The sequence below is a fragment of the Dreissena polymorpha genome, chromosome 14 (genome assembly GCF_020536995.1).
Source record: "Dreissena polymorpha isolate Duluth1 chromosome 14, UMN_Dpol_1.0, whole genome shotgun sequence".
NCBI classification, from domain to species: Eukaryota; Metazoa; Mollusca; class Bivalvia; order Myida; family Dreissenidae; genus Dreissena; species Dreissena polymorpha.
This window is the reverse complement of record NC_068368.1, coordinates 35,523,957-35,548,671: the sequence shown is the minus strand read 5'-3', so window position 1 is coordinate 35,548,671 and position 24,715 is coordinate 35,523,957. Positions and strand designations below refer to the sequence as shown.

General features: G+C 36.5%; 1 protein-coding gene across 4 annotated transcripts in view; it reads right to left on the bottom strand.

Annotated features, from left to right (window-relative positions):
• Nucleotides 1–816: 816 nt before the first annotated feature.
• LOC127857092 (transcriptional regulatory protein AlgP-like) overlaps nt 817–24,715 on the bottom strand; it is a 70,993-nt gene continuing 47,094 nt past the window's right edge. For all 4 annotated transcript variants that reach the window (XM_052393450.1, XM_052393451.1, XM_052393449.1 and 1 more), the window contains 6 exons: nt 21,554–21,620; nt 12,998–13,044; nt 11,405–11,521; nt 8,111–8,882; nt 3,959–4,055; nt 817–1,776 (listed from right to left, as the gene is read on the bottom strand). In XM_052393450.1, coding sequence (XP_052249410.1) covers nt 1,714–1,776; nt 3,959–4,055; nt 8,111–8,862 — 912 coding nt within the window. In that variant the 5' untranslated portion in view covers nt 8,863–8,882; nt 11,405–11,521; nt 12,998–13,044; nt 21,554–21,620 and the 3' untranslated portion in view covers nt 817–1,713. The remainder of the gene's footprint in view (nt 1,777–3,958; nt 4,056–8,110; nt 8,883–11,404; nt 11,522–12,997; nt 13,045–21,553; nt 21,621–24,715) is intronic.

The window sequence follows — 24,715 nt, the reverse complement described above, 5'->3', positions numbered from 1 at the left end:
TAATTAAAAGAAGTAGCAGAAATAAAACCTTTAATGTTTTTGTATCATATACAATTTTAAATACAAAACAAGAACAAAAACAAATTACCACTACCCCTTCTTTATGGTCTTAATGTTAAAGATCAATAAAAGACACTGGCCCTAAAACTTGTGGCCTACTGCTGCTACTATAACTGCTATTGCTGTGGCTGATACTGCTACTGAAACTGTTTACACTACAAGGCACTAATTTATTAATATCTAATAATAGACTTGAAGTTATGATTTTCAGTCCTGTCTGTTTGTGTATTTAGAGGATGGACATTTGTATAAGTATTAATAAACTGTTTTTCTGTTCTGAAAATGATTTATTTTATAATCCAGAGTAAAAAATCTTTATGTTTATTGTAAGTTTATCTAAATGTTAACTAAAAGTAAGATATAACGGGGTAATTGCCAGGTTGAAGAAGAAGAAGTGTTGTGGCATTATACGAGCCTTGTTGTTAGAAAACTGGGCTTAGTGCATGTGCGTAAAGTGTCGTCTCAGATTAGCCGGTGCATTCCACTTGTCACCTTAAATTTGTGTTTCATTTTATTTTGGAAATTTGCCCATAAACTCTTGTATATTTAATTAGCAAAAAATACATGTCACTTTACACTTTAGACTTTTTAAATGAGAAAAGGTTAAAGTTATTGGACAGTACATAAAAAAGGTCATTATCTCTAATAAGTGCAAAATATTCAGAAGGATAATATTGGTAGTAATATTTTCTTTTTACTAACAATATTTTAGGGGAAAAGTATGTTGAGTACTGACATTAATGTTAACAAATAGAGAACATGACATTATTTTATTGACTTAAAATTATTTTAAACACATGAACCGAGTCTTATTCTTTGCACAAAGGTAACTAGCTTTAATAATTTTAATAAGAAAGATTGTTTTCATAAATTCATGTTCCTAAAATTGAACACTATTATTTTGGATGTACATTATCAAAATAGAATTGTCTGTTCAGTGTTACAAAAATTATTAGAAAGGTCTAGTTAATAATGTTGAGAGATAATTTTCTATTGGAGAATCCAATACATAATACTATATGCATTTGAAGATACTAAAAGTAATTTGTTGTTTAACTTGACAACTTTTAATCCATTTCACTACTGCAACCACATTCCCTTTTTTGGATAAAAAGCTTAATTAATATAATAGAAACTGAACTGTAATGTATAATATGTAAAATATATTATTCCATGTGGTATATAAAATATAACACTTGATACATAACAACCAGTCGCAAGAACAAAATATGAATAATAAATCCAACACTTGAGTTAAAAATCAACAATAAATTAACAATATCGACTCATTGAGAAAACTTAACAGTGAGAAATAATCAGACAAAAATGAAAAGCTTATTACAGTAACAGCCCCCCCCCCCCCTAAAAAAAAAATCATTTAACAAATTCAACAAGAAAAAGTAATGAATAACAATATCAACGCGTTAGCAAAACTCAATAAACAAACAATAGGCAAAACTTTTTGCCATTTTTCATGAACTATAGCTTCCCATGAACAAATAATAAAAAAAGTTGCTACCAAGTATAAACTGACTTAACAAAACACATACATTTTAATTAAAAAATATGTAAATTAAGACGTCAATAACAAATGCAAAGTTACAAATCTTAAAAAACTAACTAACAACGGCATGGGTGGGAGACTGGGGCATCTCAAATGGCTTTCAGTTGAGATTGAATGGTCTCTATGGAAAACCTCATTTCGTCTATCCGCCTCTGAAACAATAATACAACTTGGACCTCTTATGAGTTTATTATGTTTCAAATCATTTTAATTTGTAGGCAATATTAATTAAAGTTTTGTCTGCTAAAATGCAATTTAAAACGTTACAGACAACGAGAAATTAAACAAGGGCTGTTTGTAAAACATGCATGCCCCCCTATATGGGCTCTCCGTTGTAGTGACAGCCATTGTGTGAATATGTTTTTTGTCACTGTGACCTTGACCTTTGACCTAGTGACCTGAAAATCAATAGGGGTCATCTGCCAGTCATGATCAATGTACCTATGAAGTTTCATGATCCTAGCCATAAGCGTTCTTGAGTTATCATCCGGAAACATTTTACTATTTCGGGTCACCGTGACCTTGACTTTTGACCTAGTGACCTGAAAATCAATAGGGGTCATCTGCAAGTCATGATCAATCTACCTATCACGTTTCATGATCCTAGGAATAAGCGTTATTCAGTTATCATCCGGAAACCATTTTACTATTTCGGGTCTCTGTGAACTTGACCTTTGACCCAGTGACCTCAAAATCGATAGGGGTCATCTGCGAGTCATGATCAATGTACCTATGAAGTTTCATGATCCTAGGCATAAGCGTTCTTGAGTTATCATCCGGAAACCATTTTACTATTTCGGGTAACCATGACCTTGACCTTTGACCTAGTGACCTCAAAATCAATAGGGGTCATTTGCAAGTCATGATCATGATCGTAGCCATTAGCATTCTTGAGTTTTCATCCGGAAACCATTTTACTATTTCAGGTCAACGTGACCTTGACCTTTGATATAGTGACCTTCAAATCAATAGGGGTCAACTGCGAGTCATGATCAATCTACCTATCAAGTTTCATGATCCTAGGCATAAGGGTTCTTGAGTTATCATCCGGAAACCATTTTACTATTTCGGGTCACCGTGACCTTGACCTTTGACCTATAGTGACCTGAAAATCAATAGGGGTCATCTGCAAGTCATGATCAATGTACCTATGAAGTTTCATGATCCTAGGCATAAGCATTCTTGAGTTATCATCCGGAAACCATTTTACTATTTCGGGTCACCGTGACCTTGACCTTTTACCTAGTGACCTTAAAATCAATAGGGGTCATCTGCCAGCCATTATCAATCTACCTATGAAGTTTCATGATCCTAGGCATAAGCGTTCTTCAGTTATCATCCGAAAACCATTTTACTATTTCGGGTCACTGTGACCTTGACCTTTGACCGAGTGACCTGAAAGTCAATAGGGGTCATATGCGAGTCATGATCAATCTACCTATGAAGTTTTATGATCCTAGGCCTAAGCGTTCTTGAGTTATCATCCGGACACCATTTTACTATTTCGGGTCACTGTGACCTTGACCTTTGACCTACTGACCTGAGAATCAATAGGGGTCATCTGCGAGTCATTATCAATCTACCTATCAAGTTTCATGATCCTAGGCCTAAGCGTTCTTGAGTTATCATACGGAAACCATTTTTCTATTTCGGGTCACCGTGACCTTGACCTTTGACCTAGTGACCTCAAAATCAATAGGGGTCATCTGCGAGTCATGATCAATGTACTTATGAAGTTTCATGATCCTAGGCCTAAGCGTTCTTGAGTTATCATCCGGAAACCACCTGGTGGACGGACCGACAGACCGACCGACAGACCGACATGTGCAAAGCAATCAATCATTGCTTTGTATCCTGTTGCATTCAATCTAATTTAAACTCACTCATCCATTGGTTGTTACAATTAAATCTGGACAGTGTCGTATGACTTTGGAAAAATGGCATATGTTTGTGTTTATGAAATTCTTAAACACATTTATCGTCATAAATGGTTAGATTTTTTTTTAATTGATGTAGTAATTATAAAGGATATCAGATTTATATGCACAATAGAAAAGTTATATGTACGCAGTTATCAATGCGGTAGGGTTTATATGTATGTATTGGCGAATGACAACACAAAAGTGCAATAATTTATGAATGCTCAGAACTTATAACGCGAATCAGTTTATAAGACACTGTCTTGTGACTTGGACCCCGTCATCCGCATTATTTTGGAGTTACAGTGTATCACCTATTTAAGGGTCAAGTAGAAAAATAGAACAAAAAATTGACAACAGAAGTTTTTGTTGTTTTTCTCTACTGATCAGTCAAGTGAGAACTGAATTTCCATACCTGTATTTTGATATGGGTTTCTTCCAAATAGGCAAGTGTACTCCTATTTTCCCACAGGCTTTCAGTAAGCAACACTCGTATGAGGTCTATTGTATTCCTGGAACAAAAAAAAAAAAATTGTGAAGACATTGTATAGTGTATGAGTGTGAAAGTTTGGTTTTTGGATCACAGCAGAGTCAATTTTTCCAAATCACTTAAATCCGTTAAGAAAATTTTAAGGAGGGCGGGTAGGCAGCCTATAGATAGCAGGCGTACGTTTAAGTCAATAAGGACCGCCTGCGATGTATTCTAATTAACCAGATCTGTGGTTTTTAGCTCGGCTGTTTTTCGGAGAGGTATTGTCATGGCCAGCTCGTCATGTCCGTCGTCGTCCTCTAAAACCTTAACATTTTGTTAAGGTTTTCAACATTGCTTCTAAAATAAAAGTGCTTCCATCTACAACATTGAAACTTCATATGTAGCTGCTCCTTGATGAGATCTACACACCAAACTCATTTTTGGGTTACTAGGTCAAAGTCAAGGTCACTGTGACCCCTAAATTTTTTTTAATCTATCAAGCTTTTGCAGCCGAGCGTGGCAACCGTTATGCGGTGCTCTTGTTTAAGTTTACAGCTATCACTGCGGGAAGTCTTCTCTGATACCACACTGCCAGAATTGAAATTATTATAAAACTATAAACAGAAATTCCTCATATCTTTTGTTGACTACAAAGGTATATGTCCCGACAAAAAGAGCGAAAATTTATTTGACAATGCACAACATCACCCCTTACGCATGGAAAGCGTGCATGTATTGATTTGTGGATAAAAACTTTGTAGCACAGAGAACATTGAGAGTGTTGTTTTCGGTTAAAAGCTGTGTTGTTGGATATAAATTTAACAAAATGATATCGTGAATAATTTGAAATTGGACATTTCCTCTAAATTAATATCAAATAAAACACGCTTCATCTTTATAAGAACGATCTTTTAGTTGAGTTATTATTAAAACAGTTATTGTACTGAATATACAGAACATCCGAAAAAATGGATTTAGTGTTGGGCGTTATGAAAACAAGCTTAGCATGTCTACTGAGCTATTGTGTATTCTGTGGTGTAATACAACAAAATGGATTAACATGTGTGGATGCAACTGTGCCGATTTGTTCCATAATTACCGGTAATATAATGTTTTTAATGCCATTATTTTGAAATTCTTATTAAGCATGAGAAGTACTATTACGTTACTTACAATAGTTTTTAATTAGCTTAATTTCTGGAGCTGCCGGGGGCTTTGCCCTGCACCCACCAGGGGCACTGGAGGGCCCCTTGACCCCCAGCAAAAACTTCTGGTTTTCAGACATTTTCCATTGTCAACTTTCACCCATGATAGTGTTATAAGGCTATGATTGGAGTCATTAAGATTTTTAACATTAGCCCCTCATAAATAAGCCCTTTTCACTCACACAAAAACATCCAAGAGGACACTGACCCAGAAGTGTGGAAGGTAGACTGTTGCAATTCAGTGCTTTTAAACACCAGTAATAGTCTGATCCAGGAATTCACACAAGTTTTGAAAACCCCACAAATCCCTTGGTACAAACAACACATCCATTGTACCAACCAATGATAGCAGTTACTTTAAATTATAATGGTCGAGATGATGTGTGATTTTGAAAGGATTATCAATGGGTCAGCTTAATTTGTACCAGCAGACTAGTGGGTTTTCCAAAAGGTTGCATATATTGGAACCCTTTTTTAGCTCACCTGATTGCTCAGGTGAGCTTTTGTGACCAGTCTTTGTCCGTCGTATGTCCGTCCGTTCGTCCATCCATCCGTAAACATTTGCCTGTAAACACTCTAGAGGCCACATTTCTTGTCCCATCTTCATGAAACTTGATCAGAAGCTTTGTCCCAATGACATCTCGTCTGAGTTCGAAACTGGGTTATGCCAGGTCAAAAACTAGGTCACTAGGTCAAAAAAAAGAAAAACCTTGTAAACACTGTAGAAGTCACATTTCATGTCCAATCTTCATGTAACTTTGTCAAAATGTTTGTCTTAATGATATCTTAGTTGAGTTCAAAAGTGGTTCCGATCCGTTGAAAAACATGGCCGCCAGTGGGCGGGGGAGTTTTCCTTATTTGGCTATAGAGAAACCTTGTAAACACTCTAGAAGTCACAATTTTTGGCCAATCATCATGAAAGTTGGTCAAAACATTGGTTCAATTGATGTCTCGGACGAGTTTGAAAATGATCGAGAAAAAACATGGCCGCCAGTCGGCGCGGCATTTTTCTCAATATGTATATAGTGGCAGTTTTCCCTCTTTTGCTATAAAGAAACCTTGTAAACACTTTAGAAGTCACAATTTTTTGCCAATCATCATGAAAGTTGGTCAAAACATTGGTTTTATTGATATCTCGGACAAGTTTGAAAATGGTCGGGATCGGTGAAAAAAACATGGCCGCCAGTGGGCGGGGCATTTTTCTCTATATGTATATTATGAGTAAAAACACGTGAACACAGTAGAAGTCACATTTTTGGCCAAATTTTCATGAAATTTGCTCAGAACATTTGTTTCTTTGATACGAGAGTCGAGTTCAAAAATGGTTCTGGTCAGTTGAATAACATGGCTGCTGGGAGTGGGGCAGTTTTCTCATTATGCCCCCCCCCTTTCGAAGAAGAGGGGGTATATTGTTTTGCTCATGTCGGTCCGTCCGTTCACCAGATGATTTCCGGATGATAACTCAAGAGCGCTTATGCCAAGGATCATAAAACTTCATAGGTACATTGATCATGACTCGCAGATGACCCCTATTGATTTTCAGGTCACTAGGTCAAAGGTCAATGTCACGATGACCTGAAATAGTAAAATGGTTTCCGGATGATAACTCAAGAACGCTTATGCCTAGGATCATGAAACTTCATAGGTACATTGATCATGACTCACAGATGACCCCTATTGATTTTCAGGTCACAAGGTCAAAGGTCAAGGTCACGGTGACCCAAAGCAGTAAAATGGTTTCCGGATGATAACTCAAGAATGCTTATGCCAAGGATCATGAAACTTCATAGATACATTGATCATGACTCGCAAATGACCCCTATTGATTTTCAGGTCACTAGGTCAAAGGTCAAGGTCATGATGACCCGAAATAGTAAAATGTTTTCCGGATGATAACTCAATAACGCTTAGGCCTAGGATCATGAAACTTCATAGGTACATTTATCCCGACTCAAAGATGACCCCTATCGATTTTCAGGTCACTAGGTCAAAGGTCAAGGTCACAGTGACCTGAAATAGTAAAATGGTTTCTGGATGATAACTCAAGAACGCTTATGCCTAGGATCATGCAACTTCATAGGTACAATGATCATGACTTGCAGATGACCCCTATTGATTTTCAGGTCATTAGGTCAAAAGTCAAGGTCACAGTGCCAAAAAACTTATTCACACAATGGCTGTCAAGGTCATGGTGACTCAACTTAGAAAAATGGTTTCCGGATGATAACTCATTCATAAGTACATTGATCATGACTCGCAGATGAAATAATGATGAAACTTGACCAGGATGTTTGTCTGGACATATCAAGGTCAAGTTTGACATTTGGTTAAGATTATATGAACAGACTCCTCTCAGGTGAGCGAACTAGGGCCATCTTGGCCCTCTTGTTTTTCATAAGCATCTGTGGAAGCTAGAAATGCCCTCTGCATATTAGTTCAGATGATGGATAACACATTTGTGGAAGGCAGTTTGGATTTCCTAGCAACATATCAGGTGTTAAGATTTGTTATGAAATACATTTCTTTCCTTCATCCACCCTAAATTCATATATGCCGTAATTTTTTCGGACACCCACTTTTTAAGCCAAAATAATTATTTTATGTGACTCTTAATTTTCGGACATACTGGTTTTCGTCCATAATAAATGACTGCAATTTTTCAGACAGTATATTTTACAGCGCTATATAAAAAGATTTTTTCCCCGTTTTCGCTTATCTGGGACCCTCTAATCATTTTTACATATTAACAATAATAATACCTCGCATAGAATACCCCGAAAATCGGCGGTAATTTAGGGAAAAAAATCACTTTATATAAATTTAAATTTAATTTTAATAAACTTGTTCATGCAAAAAGTGACTTGTAAGTGAATAGATAATATATTCTTACTGTGGGTCCACTGCCGGGTCCGCTGCAGGGTTCACTGCGGGGTGTGCTGCAGGGTTGACTGTGGGGTTCACTGCTGGGGCCGCTGCCGTGTCCGCTGCTGCAATGTCTACCATCAGGGCGGCTGCCGGGTGTGCTGCTGGGGCTGTTGCTTTGTCTACAGGTGTGGTTGAAGGTGTGTCCATCAGGGCGGCTGCCGTGTCCGCTGCTGGGTGCGCTGCTGGGGCTGTTGCTTTGTCTACAGGTGGGGTTGCAGGTGTGTCCATCAGGGCCGCTGCCGTGTCCGCTGCTGGGGCTGTTGCTTTGTCTATAGGTGGGGTTGCAGGTGTGTCCATCAGGGCCGCTGCCGTGTCCGCTGCTGGGGCTGTTGCTTTGTCTACAGGTGGGGTTGCAGGTGTGTCCATCAGGGCCGCTGCCGTGTCCGCTGCTGGGTGTGCTGCTGGGGCTGTTGCTTGAGCTGCAGGTGGGAGTGTGTCCATCAGGGCCGCTGCCGTGTCCGCTGCTGGGGCTGTTGCTTGAGCTGCAGGTGGGAGTGTGTCCATCAGGGCCGCTGCCGTGTCCGCTGCTGGGTGTGCTGCTGGGGCTGTTGCTTGAGCTGCAGGTGGGAGTGTGTCCATCAGGGCCGCTGCCGTGTCCGCTGCTGGGGCTGTTGCTTGAGCTGCAGGTGGGAGTGTGTCCATCAGGGCCGCTGCCGTGTCCGCTGCTGGGTGTGCTGCTGGGGCTGTTGCTTGAGCTGCAGGTGGGAGTGTGTCCATCAGGGCTGCTTCCTATGTAGCTGATAATAATAATATAGTTTTTGTTACATACAGTTGAAATCCGATGGCCTGAATATGCACGGGCCGACAATAAAAGTTTTAGGCATCAGTTATTCGAGCCAACCTGTTTCTTATATACTGTATTTACTAGGGATGCAAGAGGTTACAAAAATCATTAACCGGTTAACCTTTTGCCGTTACCGGTTAACCAAAATGCCTTAAGTAATTAAAATGATTAACAGTATAAAATGATTAAGAGTATGCAAACAATGTCATACCGCTCGGCCCGCTCTATAGAAACTTAAGTAATTCAAATTTGAAATCGCTTGCATTGATAACATGCCAGTTTTGTAATAAAATGTTTTATACAATTTTAATAATTTTGTAAATGTATACCACATATTTTATTTATTTTTCCCGCGTAAATGCATTGGAGTCAAAAATTAAGAACTACACAATGTTAATTTTCACGTGTTATCAACTTATTTTAGTTGGGCCGCTTATATTACGTTCGCGTCTAATATCGCTCACAAAAATGGTGTGTTCCTTTGCACACTCTGTTTTAATGTTTGGAATTTAAATTGAATTAACATTAAAATGTTTTTACCCTTACATTTCGACGTAAAGTTGGTTATGTGTGTTCAATGAATCGGCATCTCTTTTAATTCGATAATTGCATATTTTGTTGTTGCATTTTAGCATCTGTAGCCAAAGTATTATTGTTTGATATTCAATTTACATTTTAAAAAGTGGGTAAACTTAAGGACACAAATGCAAATTAAATTAATTTTGGACAAAATGTAGGTTGTAAATGTAATAATTTATATATATATATATATATATATATAATCGGTATATTTATTCAAAAGCTAAGTAACTAAGTATTATGATCTCAAATACTGATAGTAACATATGGTTGTTGACGCACCATAGCACGCAAATTTCAAGCAATTACACAAATATTAAATTTAAAAGTTTTATTTGTAAAATATTTTTAATTGATATTTTATTATTTAATTAATTATAATTTGCTTTCTTAAATAAAACTTGCATCGGACGGTAATGTTGGCATCGATGAACGTAAAGTATAATAATGATATTATATTCTGATAAAGAAATACGACGTAAACTCAACAAGATTTTAACTACGAATGCAATTCTTGATAAAATTGTTACTTATAAACACAGTATTTTCCCGAGCAATCAGTGTTAGATATAGGTTAACAAAACATCCAAATAAGCTGTCCAATGTTTCAACTGATTTGTATCCGGATGAGTTCGATAAAGAGTCCATTCAACTTCACTAATAGCTCCCACTCCCTGCTATTCGCTAGTTACATTTTTCGCGAGTCAAACAAACAAAAGGGCCAATTATCAAAACGTTCCCCCTATTATTTACATGCTGTTCTAACTAGTTGCCAGTGCTAATTGGCAGTATGTCACGCGCAAAAAGTAAAATTGTACGAATTATTCCATGAAAAAAAAAGCAGATATTTATTTTCAGGTAAACCTATCCCCGAAAATGTAACCTGTTAACTGGTTGTTTTGGTAGGTTTACCTGTTAACCTCTTGCATTTCTAGTACTTACTAACAGGAATCTGCAAAAGAATTGCATCTCCTGTTTAAGAGTATTTATTCTGCCTAAACTCCATACTTTTTTCTGATTTTCAATAAATAAGAACTAAACATTTACTTAACGTTTTTGTTAATCAATATTTTAAAACAGTAACACATACAAGAAACACGTAATACTGTATCATATAATAAATGTATATTATATCAGCATGGTTTAAGTTAATGACATGGAACTCATGGTAAAGCATAAATAATGGCATAATATAATCAAGGGCTTCTAATTGATTATCAGCTTTATAACAAAAAGCAAGTTGGAGCCAAACCAACAAAAGAACATGTGAAAATTGTGACCAGTACAGGAAAAACTATTTGAGCCATCCAATAATTAGACCCCCCCACATTCAAGCCAACCAACAGAAATTTGTATGAATATATATCAATAAAAAAATTTGGTGCTTCTCGGTAAGTTCAAGCCAACCTGAAATTAGAAACAAGCCAGTTTGAGCCATCAGGTTTTGACTTTATAGTTATGCCCTATGCACAAGAAAGCTGTTAAAGAAGGGTTTGCACTGGTTTCAGGTTTTCCATTGATGTCCTCTAAACATTGGATTTATTTTCAAGAGCATAATTATCTAGGACAAGAGCACGGCATAACGCGTGCCACGCTCGACTGCGAAAGCTTTAACAGATTTTTCTTTTAGAGGTCACAGTGACCTTGATCTTTGACCTAGTGACCCAAAAATGAGTGTGGCGTGTAGAACTCATCAAGGTGCATCTACATATGAAGTTTCAAAGTTGTAGGTGGAAGCACTTACATTTTAGAGCCAATGTAAAGGTTTTAGCATGACGCCGGCGGACAACGAGCAGGCTATGACAATACCTCGGGCTTTGTCCGAAAACAGCCTCCCTAAAAAAATATACGAAAACTAACAAATATCTATATAATACTGATGTTCAACTTTCATACTTAGTCGTTTCCTCTTGATAGGAGTAGTTCTCTTCCCACTTGACAAACTAGTAGGGTCTATTCCGAAAACAGGAACTGATGACTGTGAGATTTCCATCATGTCCTCAGTTGCCAAGGCTGATTGTAAACAAAATAAACACAACATATCAGTCACTATCTTCTATGCATCTTGGAACAAAATAGACACTGTTAGAGCAATCCTGATTTCAAAACAATGAAGCTATAAGAGAAGGGTGGGGGGTGGGCATTTGCTGGTTTTAGGTTGAAATAAAAAGATTTATTTAAAACACATTTATGTTTAAATGAGAAGATGTTACCAGTCTTAATTAGTTGCATAAATGTTTCCAACTCATCATTGTCATTGCAAAGAGTTTTAATTTTTTTATGAAAATGTCTTGATTGTTTTTTGTTAATGTGGTGTTCTTTATAATAAGCCTTGTCGAGTGCTTCTCACCTCTACTTGCATACATGCCAGAATTTTTTAGGTCCAAAGCGGGACATTCCATAAAAAATTGTCGGGACATTTGACCAAAAAGCAAGACACCTAAAACGATCTATCATTCCACCTTTACTGTAGTCAGTATAGTCAACAAAAACTCTTGATACTTTTATTCAAGACATAAAACATCTGATATGAAGCATGAAATCTAAAACATAACAATAACAGTTTATTAAATAAGACAATAGCAAACAACGAAGATAATATTCATCTTTTTAGAGTACAAAATCTGGAACATTACGACAACAATACTCATTATATTACGTTCAATGGCAAACATTAACGCAGGGGAGGTTATCTAGTACACTGAAAGTACGGGTTACAGTAAACTAGTACCGAACAGTTACATCAGCTTGACACAGAATGCGCGGCCGTACACATTTCTGAGGTAGGTCTTTGGTGGAAGCAAACCGTCTTTGTGTTCAATTTAACTGCCAACAACTTAATTGGAGTAGGGTCAAACTGTCATGCATAGCACCTCGTTGTTTTTATTACAATTACACACAATTACACTAGACAGGATGGGTATCACTTATTGGACTGTTTGTTGCGATTTTGGTATATTGCACAATCGGATTATCGCGCTATTTTGGAACTAATCATTGAATGTAAAAGACTTATTAATGACGTAGAGTTAATTTTACAAAACAATTGTTTTGTAAATCGTTTCAAACAAAGACAAAAACAAACACATTTTCAACATTTATTTCATTATAATACAACTATCGATAGCAATAAGCGACCACTATCTTGAAGATCACCATGGTGTGAATGCCGGATAAAATCAATAATTAGCCGATAAATCGCTGATAAGGTGTCATAAACAACACTGGTACACACGAGAAGTAGAATCGGATTGTTAATTGGGGGCAATAAAGGGATTAGCGGTGGTAAGTGTTAGCGAAACAGAGCTTGAATAGCGAATTTTATTGGGAACCTATAGACCTTACATCGTTTTTTAACGAATGTCGGGACAAATCGTCTCATATCGGGACGCCGGGACAAAGGGCCCAAAAGCGGGACTGTCCCGCCGAGATCGGGACGTCTGGCATGTATGCTACTTGTTCACCCACGTCACTTCGACCTGCACTTACGTGGGAAGCCTGGCGTTCCAACAATGTGAGCCTTCTTTCAGTCATGTCTGAAACAAATATTTTGTTGATTTTCTTTGAAGTTTTCTTCATGCATGTACATTCTGTGCAATCAATTTACACAAGGTTCTTTTTACTTCCAAGAGAACTGCCATGGACAAACATTTCACAATTTTGACACTGAAATGTTAACAAATATAACACAGCAAAATTAATGAAAAAAAAACACATTGCATAATGTGAAAATGTGACTTTTTGGCTGAAAACTGTCAAAATCTCTCAATTATCAGTTAAAATTATATTCCACTATACTGTTATCACTTATTAGTTCCTTTCAATCATGGTGAATTTTACATGAATAATCCAACGGCAGTTAATTGTTATATATAATCAGATACATACGGAATATTACGCTAGTCAATTGTTCCAAGAGTTTGTATCACTGGAGTCAGGCTTGTCTGATAACGTATCAAAGGAGAGGAGGAGCCTCGAGTGTGATGCGAAATAGCACAAGCCACGAGAGTGACACAAACTCTTGGAACAATTGACTAGCGTAATATTCCTTTTATTATATACAACTAACGAAAACAGTTAACAAATGTATTTTTTACTTTAACAAAACTGACAAAACAATGACTAAAACGGTACGCCATAGTTTATTTAAGACACATATGAATACAGTTTATGTAAATTAACGTGTAAACATTCCAACCGGGAAGACACAGGTTTCCGACACGCTTACCTTAATGCCATCGTTAATCCAATTTTTATAACAATTAAGTTGACAACTTTAATGCGATGTTTATAACAAAAATGTTTAAACGATATGCACTTCCACTTCTATCTCCCATGTCTTTATCGAAACTTAGTTTAAACCACACTATTTTATTGTATTCCTATCGAAATATACATTTATGCATGATAAACACACACTCCAAAATACGTTTTTAACACATATTTTACTGTTAAAAAACACCACGTCCGACATGTCCTTACAGAGTTTAGATAAAACTATTGTGTTTTGTCACAGAAATGACGTCACACGATGTGCTATGCAATATATTTCGTAATATAAAATATTTCTATTTTCGGTGCGTGTAATGTGACGTCATTAAATAGGTTGAAGTAGTCCGGCTAGTATGGTAATACGGAATTGGAAACAGCGAGTAGCGTAATACGGGATTTTTTATTTCAATGATTGATACAACCTGTATTTTGTTAAAAGCATTAAACAGGTATATAATAAAGGTTATTATGGATAGAAGCTACTAGCAGGATCCAGCAGAATTCAATTAAAAAGTTACTGTAATACATTTGTAATACAATACTATATGTTTTTGGAACCCTATACAAACTGTCAATAATGTTGGCAGAATTAATGAAGGTGCTGAAATTAAGTATTGCACAATGGACATTTTCAACATTTTACAATGATTATGCTAAGTTTGTATTAAGACAATTTATTGTATGCAATGTAATGGTGACAAAGATTTTGAATTTTGTCAAAATAATAGACAAGAAAGGCCTTTAGTACAGCATTTTTAAGTAGCAAAATAAAGTGGTGAGAACATTTGTTTGCTCAGTGGAGCCCGTTAAAGAGCTTTGTTTATGGGTTAACTCACAGGAGGGAAGTCCATATTTAAAACAAGAGCACCGCCTTGCGGGTGCAGACCGCTATCTATTTTCTTTTTAAAGGTGAACGGACTCTCATTTTCAATCACAAAGGAGGGAGGTGTGGACATTTATTACATTATCTTCCAAAAGCGGAAAAAAATGCAAAAAAAAAAAAATCAGGGGGGGGGGGATTCTTGGGTGCAATGGTTGGACGGTATTTCAAACATAAAATAATAAAAATAAATATTTGTGTTTTTTAACCGTTTCAAAAAAATAAATAAATTGGGGGGGGGGGTGAGGTGGGGGGGGGGGTATAGTGTGAGGGTGTGGTAGTAATTTGTGAGATGATCTTACAAAAAAAAAAAAAAAAAATTGGGGGGGGGGGGGATTCGGGTGGGGAAAGGGGGTGGGGGGCGGATTCTTGGGTGTGATGGTTTGACGGTATTTCAAACATAAAATAATAAAAATAAATAGTTGTGTTTTTTTACCGTTTAAAAAAAAAATTGGGGGGTGGGTGGGGTATTGTGTAAGGGTGTGGTGGCCATTTGTGAGATGATCTTAAAAAAAAAAAAAAATAGGGGGGGAATCGGGGGGGGGAGGGGGGGGGGGGGGGCACGGGGGATGGTTTGGGTGGAGTCTATTGTATGTCAGGTAAGAGTAGTTTTGTCAAAGTATCAATCAAATCTAATCATAAATAAAGAAGTTATGGCAATTTTAGCAAAATTTAATAATTTGACCTTGAGAGTCAAGGTCATTCAAAGGTCAAGGTAAAATTCAACTTGCCAGGTACAGTAACCTCATGATAGCATGAAAGTATTTGAAGTTTGAAAGCAATAGCCTTGATACTGTAGGAATAAAGTGGACCTAAACACAAAACTTAACCTAATTTTCTATTTTCTAAGTATAAAAAGGGCACATAATTCTGTCAAAATGCCAGTCAGAGTTACATTACCTTGCCTGCACAGTCCCCTTATGATAGTTAGTAAGTGTTGCAAGTATGAAAGCAATAGCTTTGATACTTAAGGAATAAAATGGACCTAAACACAAAACTTAACCAAAATTTTCAATTTTCTAAGTATAAAAAGGTCACATAATTCTGTCAAAATGCACGCCAGAGTTATCTAACTTTGCCTGCCCAGTCCCCTCATGATAGTAAGTAAGTGTACCAAGTTTGAATGCAATAGCATTGATACTTTCTGAGAAAAGTGGACCTAAACGCAAAACTTAACCGGACGCCGACGCCAAGGTGATGACAATAGCTCATAATTTTTTTTTTTAAAATAGATGAGCTAAAAAAAAATTATGCCTCCGAAGGGTAGCATATGGTTTTTGAATTGTCTGTCTGTCTGTCCGTCCGTCTGTCTGAAAACTTTAACATTGGTCATAACTTTTGCAATATTGAAGATACATGTAGCAACTTGATATTTGGCATGCATGTGTATCTCATGGAACTGCACATTTTGAGTGGTGACAGGTAAAGGTCATCCTTCAAGGTCAAAGGTCAAATTTATGGATTCAAAGTGGCGCAGAAGGGGGCATTGTGTTGCAGACAAACACATCTCTTTTTATATATATATATACTAGTATGCTATAATAGAGACAAGGAGTTCAACTTAGTTTACCATAAAACTAGACCATCTTTACTGTAAACCATGTAACTCGAACAATTTTTAACGAATCAACTACACACCGGTTATTTTTGAAAGCTAATAAAATAATTCATCAGGAAAATTAACATCACTACCATAGATCCAGCAGTATGTTGATACCAGCCCTCAGAAGCTGACCCATTTTCAAAATCGTGTTTGGTCGGACACAAGTGTGTCCACATAGAGATTTTCCATGTCCATCACTTTAAAGAGCTAAAACTCAATAACCAAGTCATTAAACGGTAGATAAACAGCACCTGCATGCACAATAAACATTTTACAATTGGTTACAATACCGATTGTTATGGAAAAAGTATGGCAAACACCATTTTATCCCGCCTTTTGTTCTGCGATTACAAAATCTAAACAGAAAAATACTGTTTTGACTCTGGGAAACCCTTTGAGGACGTCAGAGATTGTGTAAACTGTGCACAAAATACAATTGGTTGGTTTTCATCAATTTCTCACTTACTTTTGTACCAATTAGATGCTCAGGAAATTCCGCCCCACCAATAAAAGACAAATAGCAAACGCATCATCGGCGAACACATTGCTTTATTGAATGATGGGGATTCCCATACTTATTTAAAAAAATAAACCTCTCGGTGGTTTATTTACAAGTCGGAGTGAAAAACACTTGGATGGTGTGTGAATGACTATAAAATGTATTATTATCGATTCATTTAAGCTACACACCTTGAAATGAAATACATGTTTATCAATACATATATACATGCAATTTGAAAGTGTGCAAAATTGTCATTAAATCTATAGCCTAGTTAGCAAGTAATTTATTATTATTTTTAATTTTAAAACCGAAAGAAGGAGTTCTATACGTATACGTCCATTTCGACAAACGCGATTACTTTAAGTTTTAAAGCGCAAAAAAGAAGGATTTCTACGTAACCACCAGATATATTCTAATTGGCATAGATATAATTAAATCTATAGCCTAGTTAGCAAGTAATTTATTATTTTTCAAATGGTACCCGGCTTTTAAAGCCCAAGTAGGATTTCTTGACGTATATGTCCATTTTGACAAATGCAATTATTTTTAAGTTTTAAAGCGCAAAAAAATGGATTTCTACCTTATAACCACCAGATATATTCTAATTGGCATAGATTAAATATGTTTCTTATTTATACTTAAATTAACTATGCCATGTATTTCATTGCAAGGTGTGTGGCTTTAATGTTAATTGAATGGGAAATACTGTAAAACCATTAAATTTCGTGTGGTACGAATTTTCGTGGATTTCGTTGTTCCGCTGAACCACGAATTCAAGTACCAACAATTATTTTACAATTTTAATCCGAAATTGGTCTTTTCCGAATGTCATTGCGGACATTCTCTATTGTTTTCGGTTATCAGAGATATTTGATTGAGATATGCTAGGTAATAAAATATGTTGTTTTCTTGATAAGTGTTTGGGTTATAATACTTTTAAATCAAGCACGGAATTTAAACTGTACATCAACGATTGTTCTCTTTTACGTGATGTCGTCAAATTAACAGTTTGTACATTTATCACATATGTCAATTAGTGCCAATTAAAGTTAAAAGAGACAAAACGGTTTTCACACCTGTATTTTGGGGACCTTATTACTCAATTGTTTCTACTAGGGGACCGATTGAGCAGAGAATTGCAAATATTGTCAAAACAACATTGATGGCATTTAGCGGGCGGGGACACACAAGATCGCCGCTTATTCGCTCTTATCGACAATGGTCGGCAACACTTTCATGCTTCAGTGCACATTAATCACACGCCTTGCTGTCAACACACATTAGCAGATTATTCTTCGTTATTACTCTGGTTGTTTTAGAAAAGTTTAATTATTATGACTGTCAATCTTCCCCGAAAATTTGAAATCCACGAAATTACGTGTCAACGAATTAGTTGTTTTTTATTAAACCACGAAATTTCATACCGACAAATTTCTATACGTTTACAGTAACCGTTTTGACAGTCATGTAATCTTTGTGTTTCTGCTGTTTGAAACGATCTGTATACTTGTGTCCAACCAAAAATTGTACCGTGAGTGTCAACTTCTGAGGGCTGGTATCGAAATACTGCTGGATCAATGGTAGTGATGTTAATTTTTCCTGATTAATTATTTAATAACCTTTTGAAAACAGCTGGTGTGTAGTTGATTCATTATATATATAAATATATAAATAAAATATAAACAAGATGCGTTTGTGAAACACAATGTCCCCCTATATGACGTTTGACCTTGTAGGATGACCTTGACCCTTCACCACTCAAAATGTGCAGCTTCATGAGATACACATGCATTTCAAATATAAACTTGCTAGCTTCAATATTGCAGAAGTGACATTACATGAGCAATTTTGACCCATATATTTGACCTTGAAGGATGACCTTGACCTTTCACCACTCAACATGTGCAGCTTCATGAGATACACATGCATGCCAAATATCAAGTTGCTATCTTCAATATTGCAAAAGTACACTGCAACGCCGATATATCGCGGGCCGTTATATCGCGCTGTCCAATATATCCCGCTTTGGCTATGGCTCCCAAAAATCCGACGAGCATGATCACAAAATGACATGTTTAAATCTGAGAATTCGCTAACTTAAAAACTGGTTCTAGCTAGTATCAACACCCCATATTTCGCGGCTTACTATGGCACGCAGTGAAGCGTGAAAAACAGTCGATTAGTGACAATGTTGTTTACACAAGGCTGGGGTTGTTTTTAACACTTAGGAAATATCCAATTAGTGTCATTGCAAAGGTAATAATGGCAGTTAACTGGTATATAGATCGTTAAATTTCGGTACTGGTCATGAATTTATTTGTCCTGATAAAAAGCGCGCGAAAATTGCGTGGGTGTATTTATTTGTAAATAAAAATTTCGTAGCCGGTGTAACATTGCGATAATTTAATTTCCGTTAAAAGTTTCGTTGTAAATTTCAACAAAAGTACCGCGGTATCTCGCGAATTATGTGGCATTGACATTTCCTCTTAATAAAATATAATTCAAACACACGGTATCATTACCGTTACGCTAAGGGTAAATTCGAATCTATGCACAATGCATTTTATAAGGTTTTTTACGGCAAGAATTTTCCATTTTAGCTGATTCGCAAGGGATCGTACATGAAAATGAAAAACATAATTTACATTTTGGTTTTTATTATAAATACACAGATACTTATGTAGTAATGAAAACGTTTATTGTATAATTGGTTTGCAATTATTACAAAACAAATATGCAGCAGCGCTGTATATAAAATGAAAACATTGGGGAAATTTGAGAAGTTAACCGCAATACAATTGAGTTAGACATGTCTCGAGTTATATCGCGCGCCGGATATATCGCGCTCACGATCTTTGGACCCCACCAACCGCGATATATTGGCGTTGCAGTGTATTCATAAAATAAGCGATTTGGGCCACATATATTTGACCTCTGACCTTGAAGGATGACCTTGACCTTTCACCAGAGCTATAAGGTTTTGTGAAATTCTTAATTTACTACCAGATTTTCAAAAAGAATTCTTAACTCTGAAATTTTATTCTTAACGTTACTACTTAGTTTTGGAAAATAATTCATATTTTTTCTAAATGACCTAAAAATAAATAATAATGGTTATTTTCATGCAAAAAAAATCAAAATAAACATACTAGCAACTTTATTTATACGAGTTCAACAGTGTCTTTTCAGTATTATACAATTTTATTCTTTAAATACCTTCATATGCCCAAACTGTGCTTAGATTGCATGCCTTTGATGAATTTTTACATATTTCACAATGAAAACGGATCTCCCCTTCAATCTTTTCAACGATTAGCCACGGGACTTGTCCCTTCCACTCGTTCAATGTTTTTTTGTGTGTTTAAGTTTGGACCCGTCGTGTCGCGTTTTTGTTTAGCTTTTCCGACTGTGTCGGCAACTGAACATACAACATCGTATAAGATCTTTACTATAATGTCTTTCTAAACATTTAACTTCGGCTCACATTGCGTACAATATGTTAAAATCGTGTTTTTGGACGCTTTGCAGTTTTTTAGGACGCTCTCTGGGCGCCGCCATTGTTTTTTGACAGAAAGACTGTATACGCCGCTTTTATTAGAAAAAATGCGCTTTGTTAAACAAACCCGATAACCATTCTATATATTCACCGCAAAGATCTTAAATACGCAAAAAGAACTCAATAAAAATCGATACGAATCGATGTAAAAATAATATTCGTAACTTAATTTTGTATGTCTTAATGGTACGACAAGATTTTAAAATAAATACGTAACGGACTGGAAAATAATTTGTAATATCGAAAATACAACCCTTATTTGGAGCTCTGTTTCACCACTCAAAATGTGCAGCTCCATGAGATACACATGCATGCCAAATATCAAGTTGCAATCTTGAATATTGAAATACTGCAAAAGTGTACATTAAATTAGCGATTTTGACCCATATATTTCACCTTTGACCTTGAAGGATGACCTTGAGCTTTCACCATTAAAAATGTGCAGCACCATGAGATACATATGCATGCCAATTATCAAGTTGCTATCTTCAATATTGCAAAAGTTATTGCAAATGTTAAAATTGGCGCAAACAGACAGACAGACAGACCAACCAACCAACCAACCAACAGACAGGGCAAAAACAATATGTCCCCCACTACTATAGTGGGGGACATAAAAATATTTTGGGCACCCCTCCTGTGGTTAATTATTGACTTGATCCAGAAATATAATCATTTAATATATTACTTTGCTTATTTTATACTTAAAACCTGTTGCAATTCTGTTAATTTCTGTAGGGAAGAAACTTTTTTTTATCAGATGACATTCATGATTTTGTTTCTTTAAGTTTGACTCACCCAAAAGTGATTGTTCACATTTTTGGATAATTAAATTACAAAGAACTACAAAGAAAGATCTGTGCTGTGGCACGTTCTGCCTGTGATAAACAAGGCAAACACGATGCTGACTAATGTTCCTAGGCAGTTTTGATGTATTGGTCAATATGACTAAGCCTTGGTCCAAAATAAGTTACCGTATATGTCAAGGTTAAAATTAAGGCTGATGATCTGAATGTGCTGAGACTTTGATGAAAGTATCAAAGCTTAAGTGCAAAAGAACGTTTTTATAAGGTGGAAATGACAGGACTGAAGAGGCCAATTGCCTTCAAACTTCCTGGTTACACCCGGGGAATAAAAACACAGGCATCACAAAATAATATTCAACCTTCATATTTTATATTGTAAAATCATGAGTCTGTTTGGTCATTATATCCTGTCTGTTATTAGATTACCTTTTGTCAAAGGCCTTCCGGCCCTCTCATTAATGTCCTGTAAGATAGACATCAGCCTGTTCGCCATCTGAAAGTGTGACATTATGTTTCAATTACAGCAGTGAGTAACGAAATGTGCATTATCCGATGCAATTAGTTGATATTTGCATCTTGAGCTTGGTGACTTAAATATATACATGGTCATATCATGAACACAGATTGTATTATTATCTTCTATGTTGTACTGTTTGATATACTGTTCAATGGACAATTTGTAAGAGTAAAATTTAATGCAAACCTTTTAAGAGATAAATTTTTGAATATTTTCCTGGCAAAGGTATGTAAATGATGTAGGGAAGAGCATTCATGATGATTATAACATTTTGCCTGAGCACTTGTGTAGAAATATCTGCATACTATCAGTGATTTTTTTTGCTTTAATTTGTTACAGCCTTTGCCATTTGAATTGGGAAAATTAGCGCCATAAACAGTGAAATTGGGAAAAATAGCGCCATAAACCATGAAATTGGGAAAAATTAAGCATTATAAATAGGATTATAAGTAACAGAAGTGATATTGTTCAGTGAACATGCACTTAAAAACAATATCACTTCTGTTTTTTTTTTTTTTTTTTTTTGGAAGTTGGGCTTTTTTGGGGGAAATTTTGGTCAGATTTTTGGGAAAAAACGTGTATTTTTGCGATTGGGAAGCAGCCGAAATTCGACTGTAAATTTGAGCAAAAAATATCACTGCATACCCTACTTTTAACAACATGTGTAAGTGAAACACAATGTCCCCCTATATGATGTTTGACCTTGAAGGATGACCTTGACCTTGTGAAGGATGACCTTGACCTTTCACCACTGAAAATGTGCAGCTCCATGAGATACACATGCATGCCAAATATCAAGTTGCTATCTTCAATATTGCAAAAGTATTCATAAAATAAGTGATTTGGGCCACATATATTTGACCTCTGACCTTAAAGGATAATCTTGACCTTGACCTTTCACCACTCAAAATGTGCAGCTCCATGAGATGCACATGCATGCCAAATATCAAGTTGCTATCTTCAATATTGCAAAAGTATTTATACAAGGGACAAAATTGTCACAAAACCAGGTTTTCATTGTGAAAAAAAATCTGATAAAGGGAGACAACTCAAACTGAACTTTTGAAATGAACAAACAAAATTAACCCCCTTTGTAAGTTTGTTTTAAAATAAATCTATTTTTAGTCGTGGCGACCTTGACATTGGAGATATTGACGTGATTCTTTCGTGCGACACACCGTCCCATGATGGTGAACAAATGTGCCAAATGATTTTAAAATCTCATAATGAATGACATAGTTATAGCCCAGACAAGCTCATTTATGGCTATTTTTTACCTTTGAACTCAAAGTGTGACCTTGACCTTGGAGATATTGACGTAATTTTTTCGCGCGACACACCGTCTAATGATGGTTAACAAATGTGCCAAATGATTTTAAAATCTCACAATGAACGACAAAGTTATGGCCCGGACAAGCTTGTTCCGCCCGCCCGCCAGCCAACCCGCCCGCATTCGCCAATCTAATAACCAGTTTTTTCCTTCGGAAAACCTGGTTAAAAATAAGCGATTTGGGCCACATATATTTGACCTCTGACCTTGAAGGATGACCTTGACCTTTCACCACTCAAAATGTGCAGCTCCATGAGATACACATGCATGCCAAATATCAAGTTGCTATCTTCAATATTGCAAAAGTATTCATAAAATGAGCGATTTTGGCCACATATATTTGACCTCTGACCTTGAAGGATGACCTTGACCTTGAACTTTCACCACTCAAAATGTGCAGCTTCATGAGATACACATGCATGCCAAATATGAAGTTGCTATCTTCAATATAGCAAAAGTTATTGCAAAATGTTAAAGTTGGCGCAAACAGACCAACAGACAGACCAACAGACCAACAGACAGTTGTAATACAAACGTGTCAGTTTTGATATCATTGTCATGCAGTGACTGTACATTATTGAGTGTGAAGCAAGGGGACTTGCTAAAGATCTGTAATTAAAAAAAGGGTTGCAGTGAGACAGTGAGACTAAGGGACATATTAAGGTCTAAAATTAATAAGGCTGCAGTGTTTCTCTTGGACCTGTTCAAGTTTGGAATAACAAGGGCTGTTTGTAAAACATGCATGCCCCCCATATGGGCTCTCAGTTGTAGTGACAGCCATTTTTTAAATATGTTTTTTGTCACTGTGACCTTGACCTTTGACCTAGTGACCTGAAAATCAATAGGGGTCATCTGCCAGTCATGATCAATGTACCTATGAAGTTTCATGATCCTAGCCATAAGCTTTCTTGAGTTATCATCGGGAAACCATTTTACTTTTTCGGGTCACTGTGACCTTGACCTTTGATCTAGTGACCTGAAAATCAATAGGGGTCATCTGCCAGTCACGATCAATGTACCTATCAAGTTTCATGATCCTAGGCATAAGCCTTTTTGAGTTATCATCCGGAAACCATTTTACTATTTTTGAGGTCACCATGACCTTGACCTCTGACGGAGTGACCTCGAAATCAATAGGGGTCATCTGCGAGTCATGATCAATTTACCTATCAAGTTTCATGATCCTAGGCATAAGCATTCCTGAGTTATCATTCAGAAACCATTTTACTATTTTGGGTCACCGTGACCTTGACCTTTGACCTGAAAATCAATAGGGGTCATCTGCCAGTCATGATCAATGTACCTATGAAGTTTCATGATCCTAGGCATAAGCGTTCTTGAGTTATCATCCGGAAAACATTTTACTATTTCGGGTCACCGTGACCTTGACCTTTGACCTAGTGACCTCAAAATCAATAGGGGTCATCTGCGAGTCATGATCAATGTACCTATCAAGTTTCATGATCCTAGGCATAAGCGTTCTTGAGTTATCATCCGGAAACCATTTTACTATTTCTGGTCACCGTGACCTTGACCTTTGACCTAGTGACCTGAAAATCAATAGGGGTTATCTGCAAGTCATGATAAATCTACCTATCAAGTTTCATGATCCTAGGCATAAGCGTTCTTGAATGATCATCCTGAAACCATTTTACTATTTCGGGTCACAGTGACCTTGACCTTTGACCTAGTGACCTCAAAATCAATAGGGGTCATCTGCGAGTCATGATCAATGTACCTA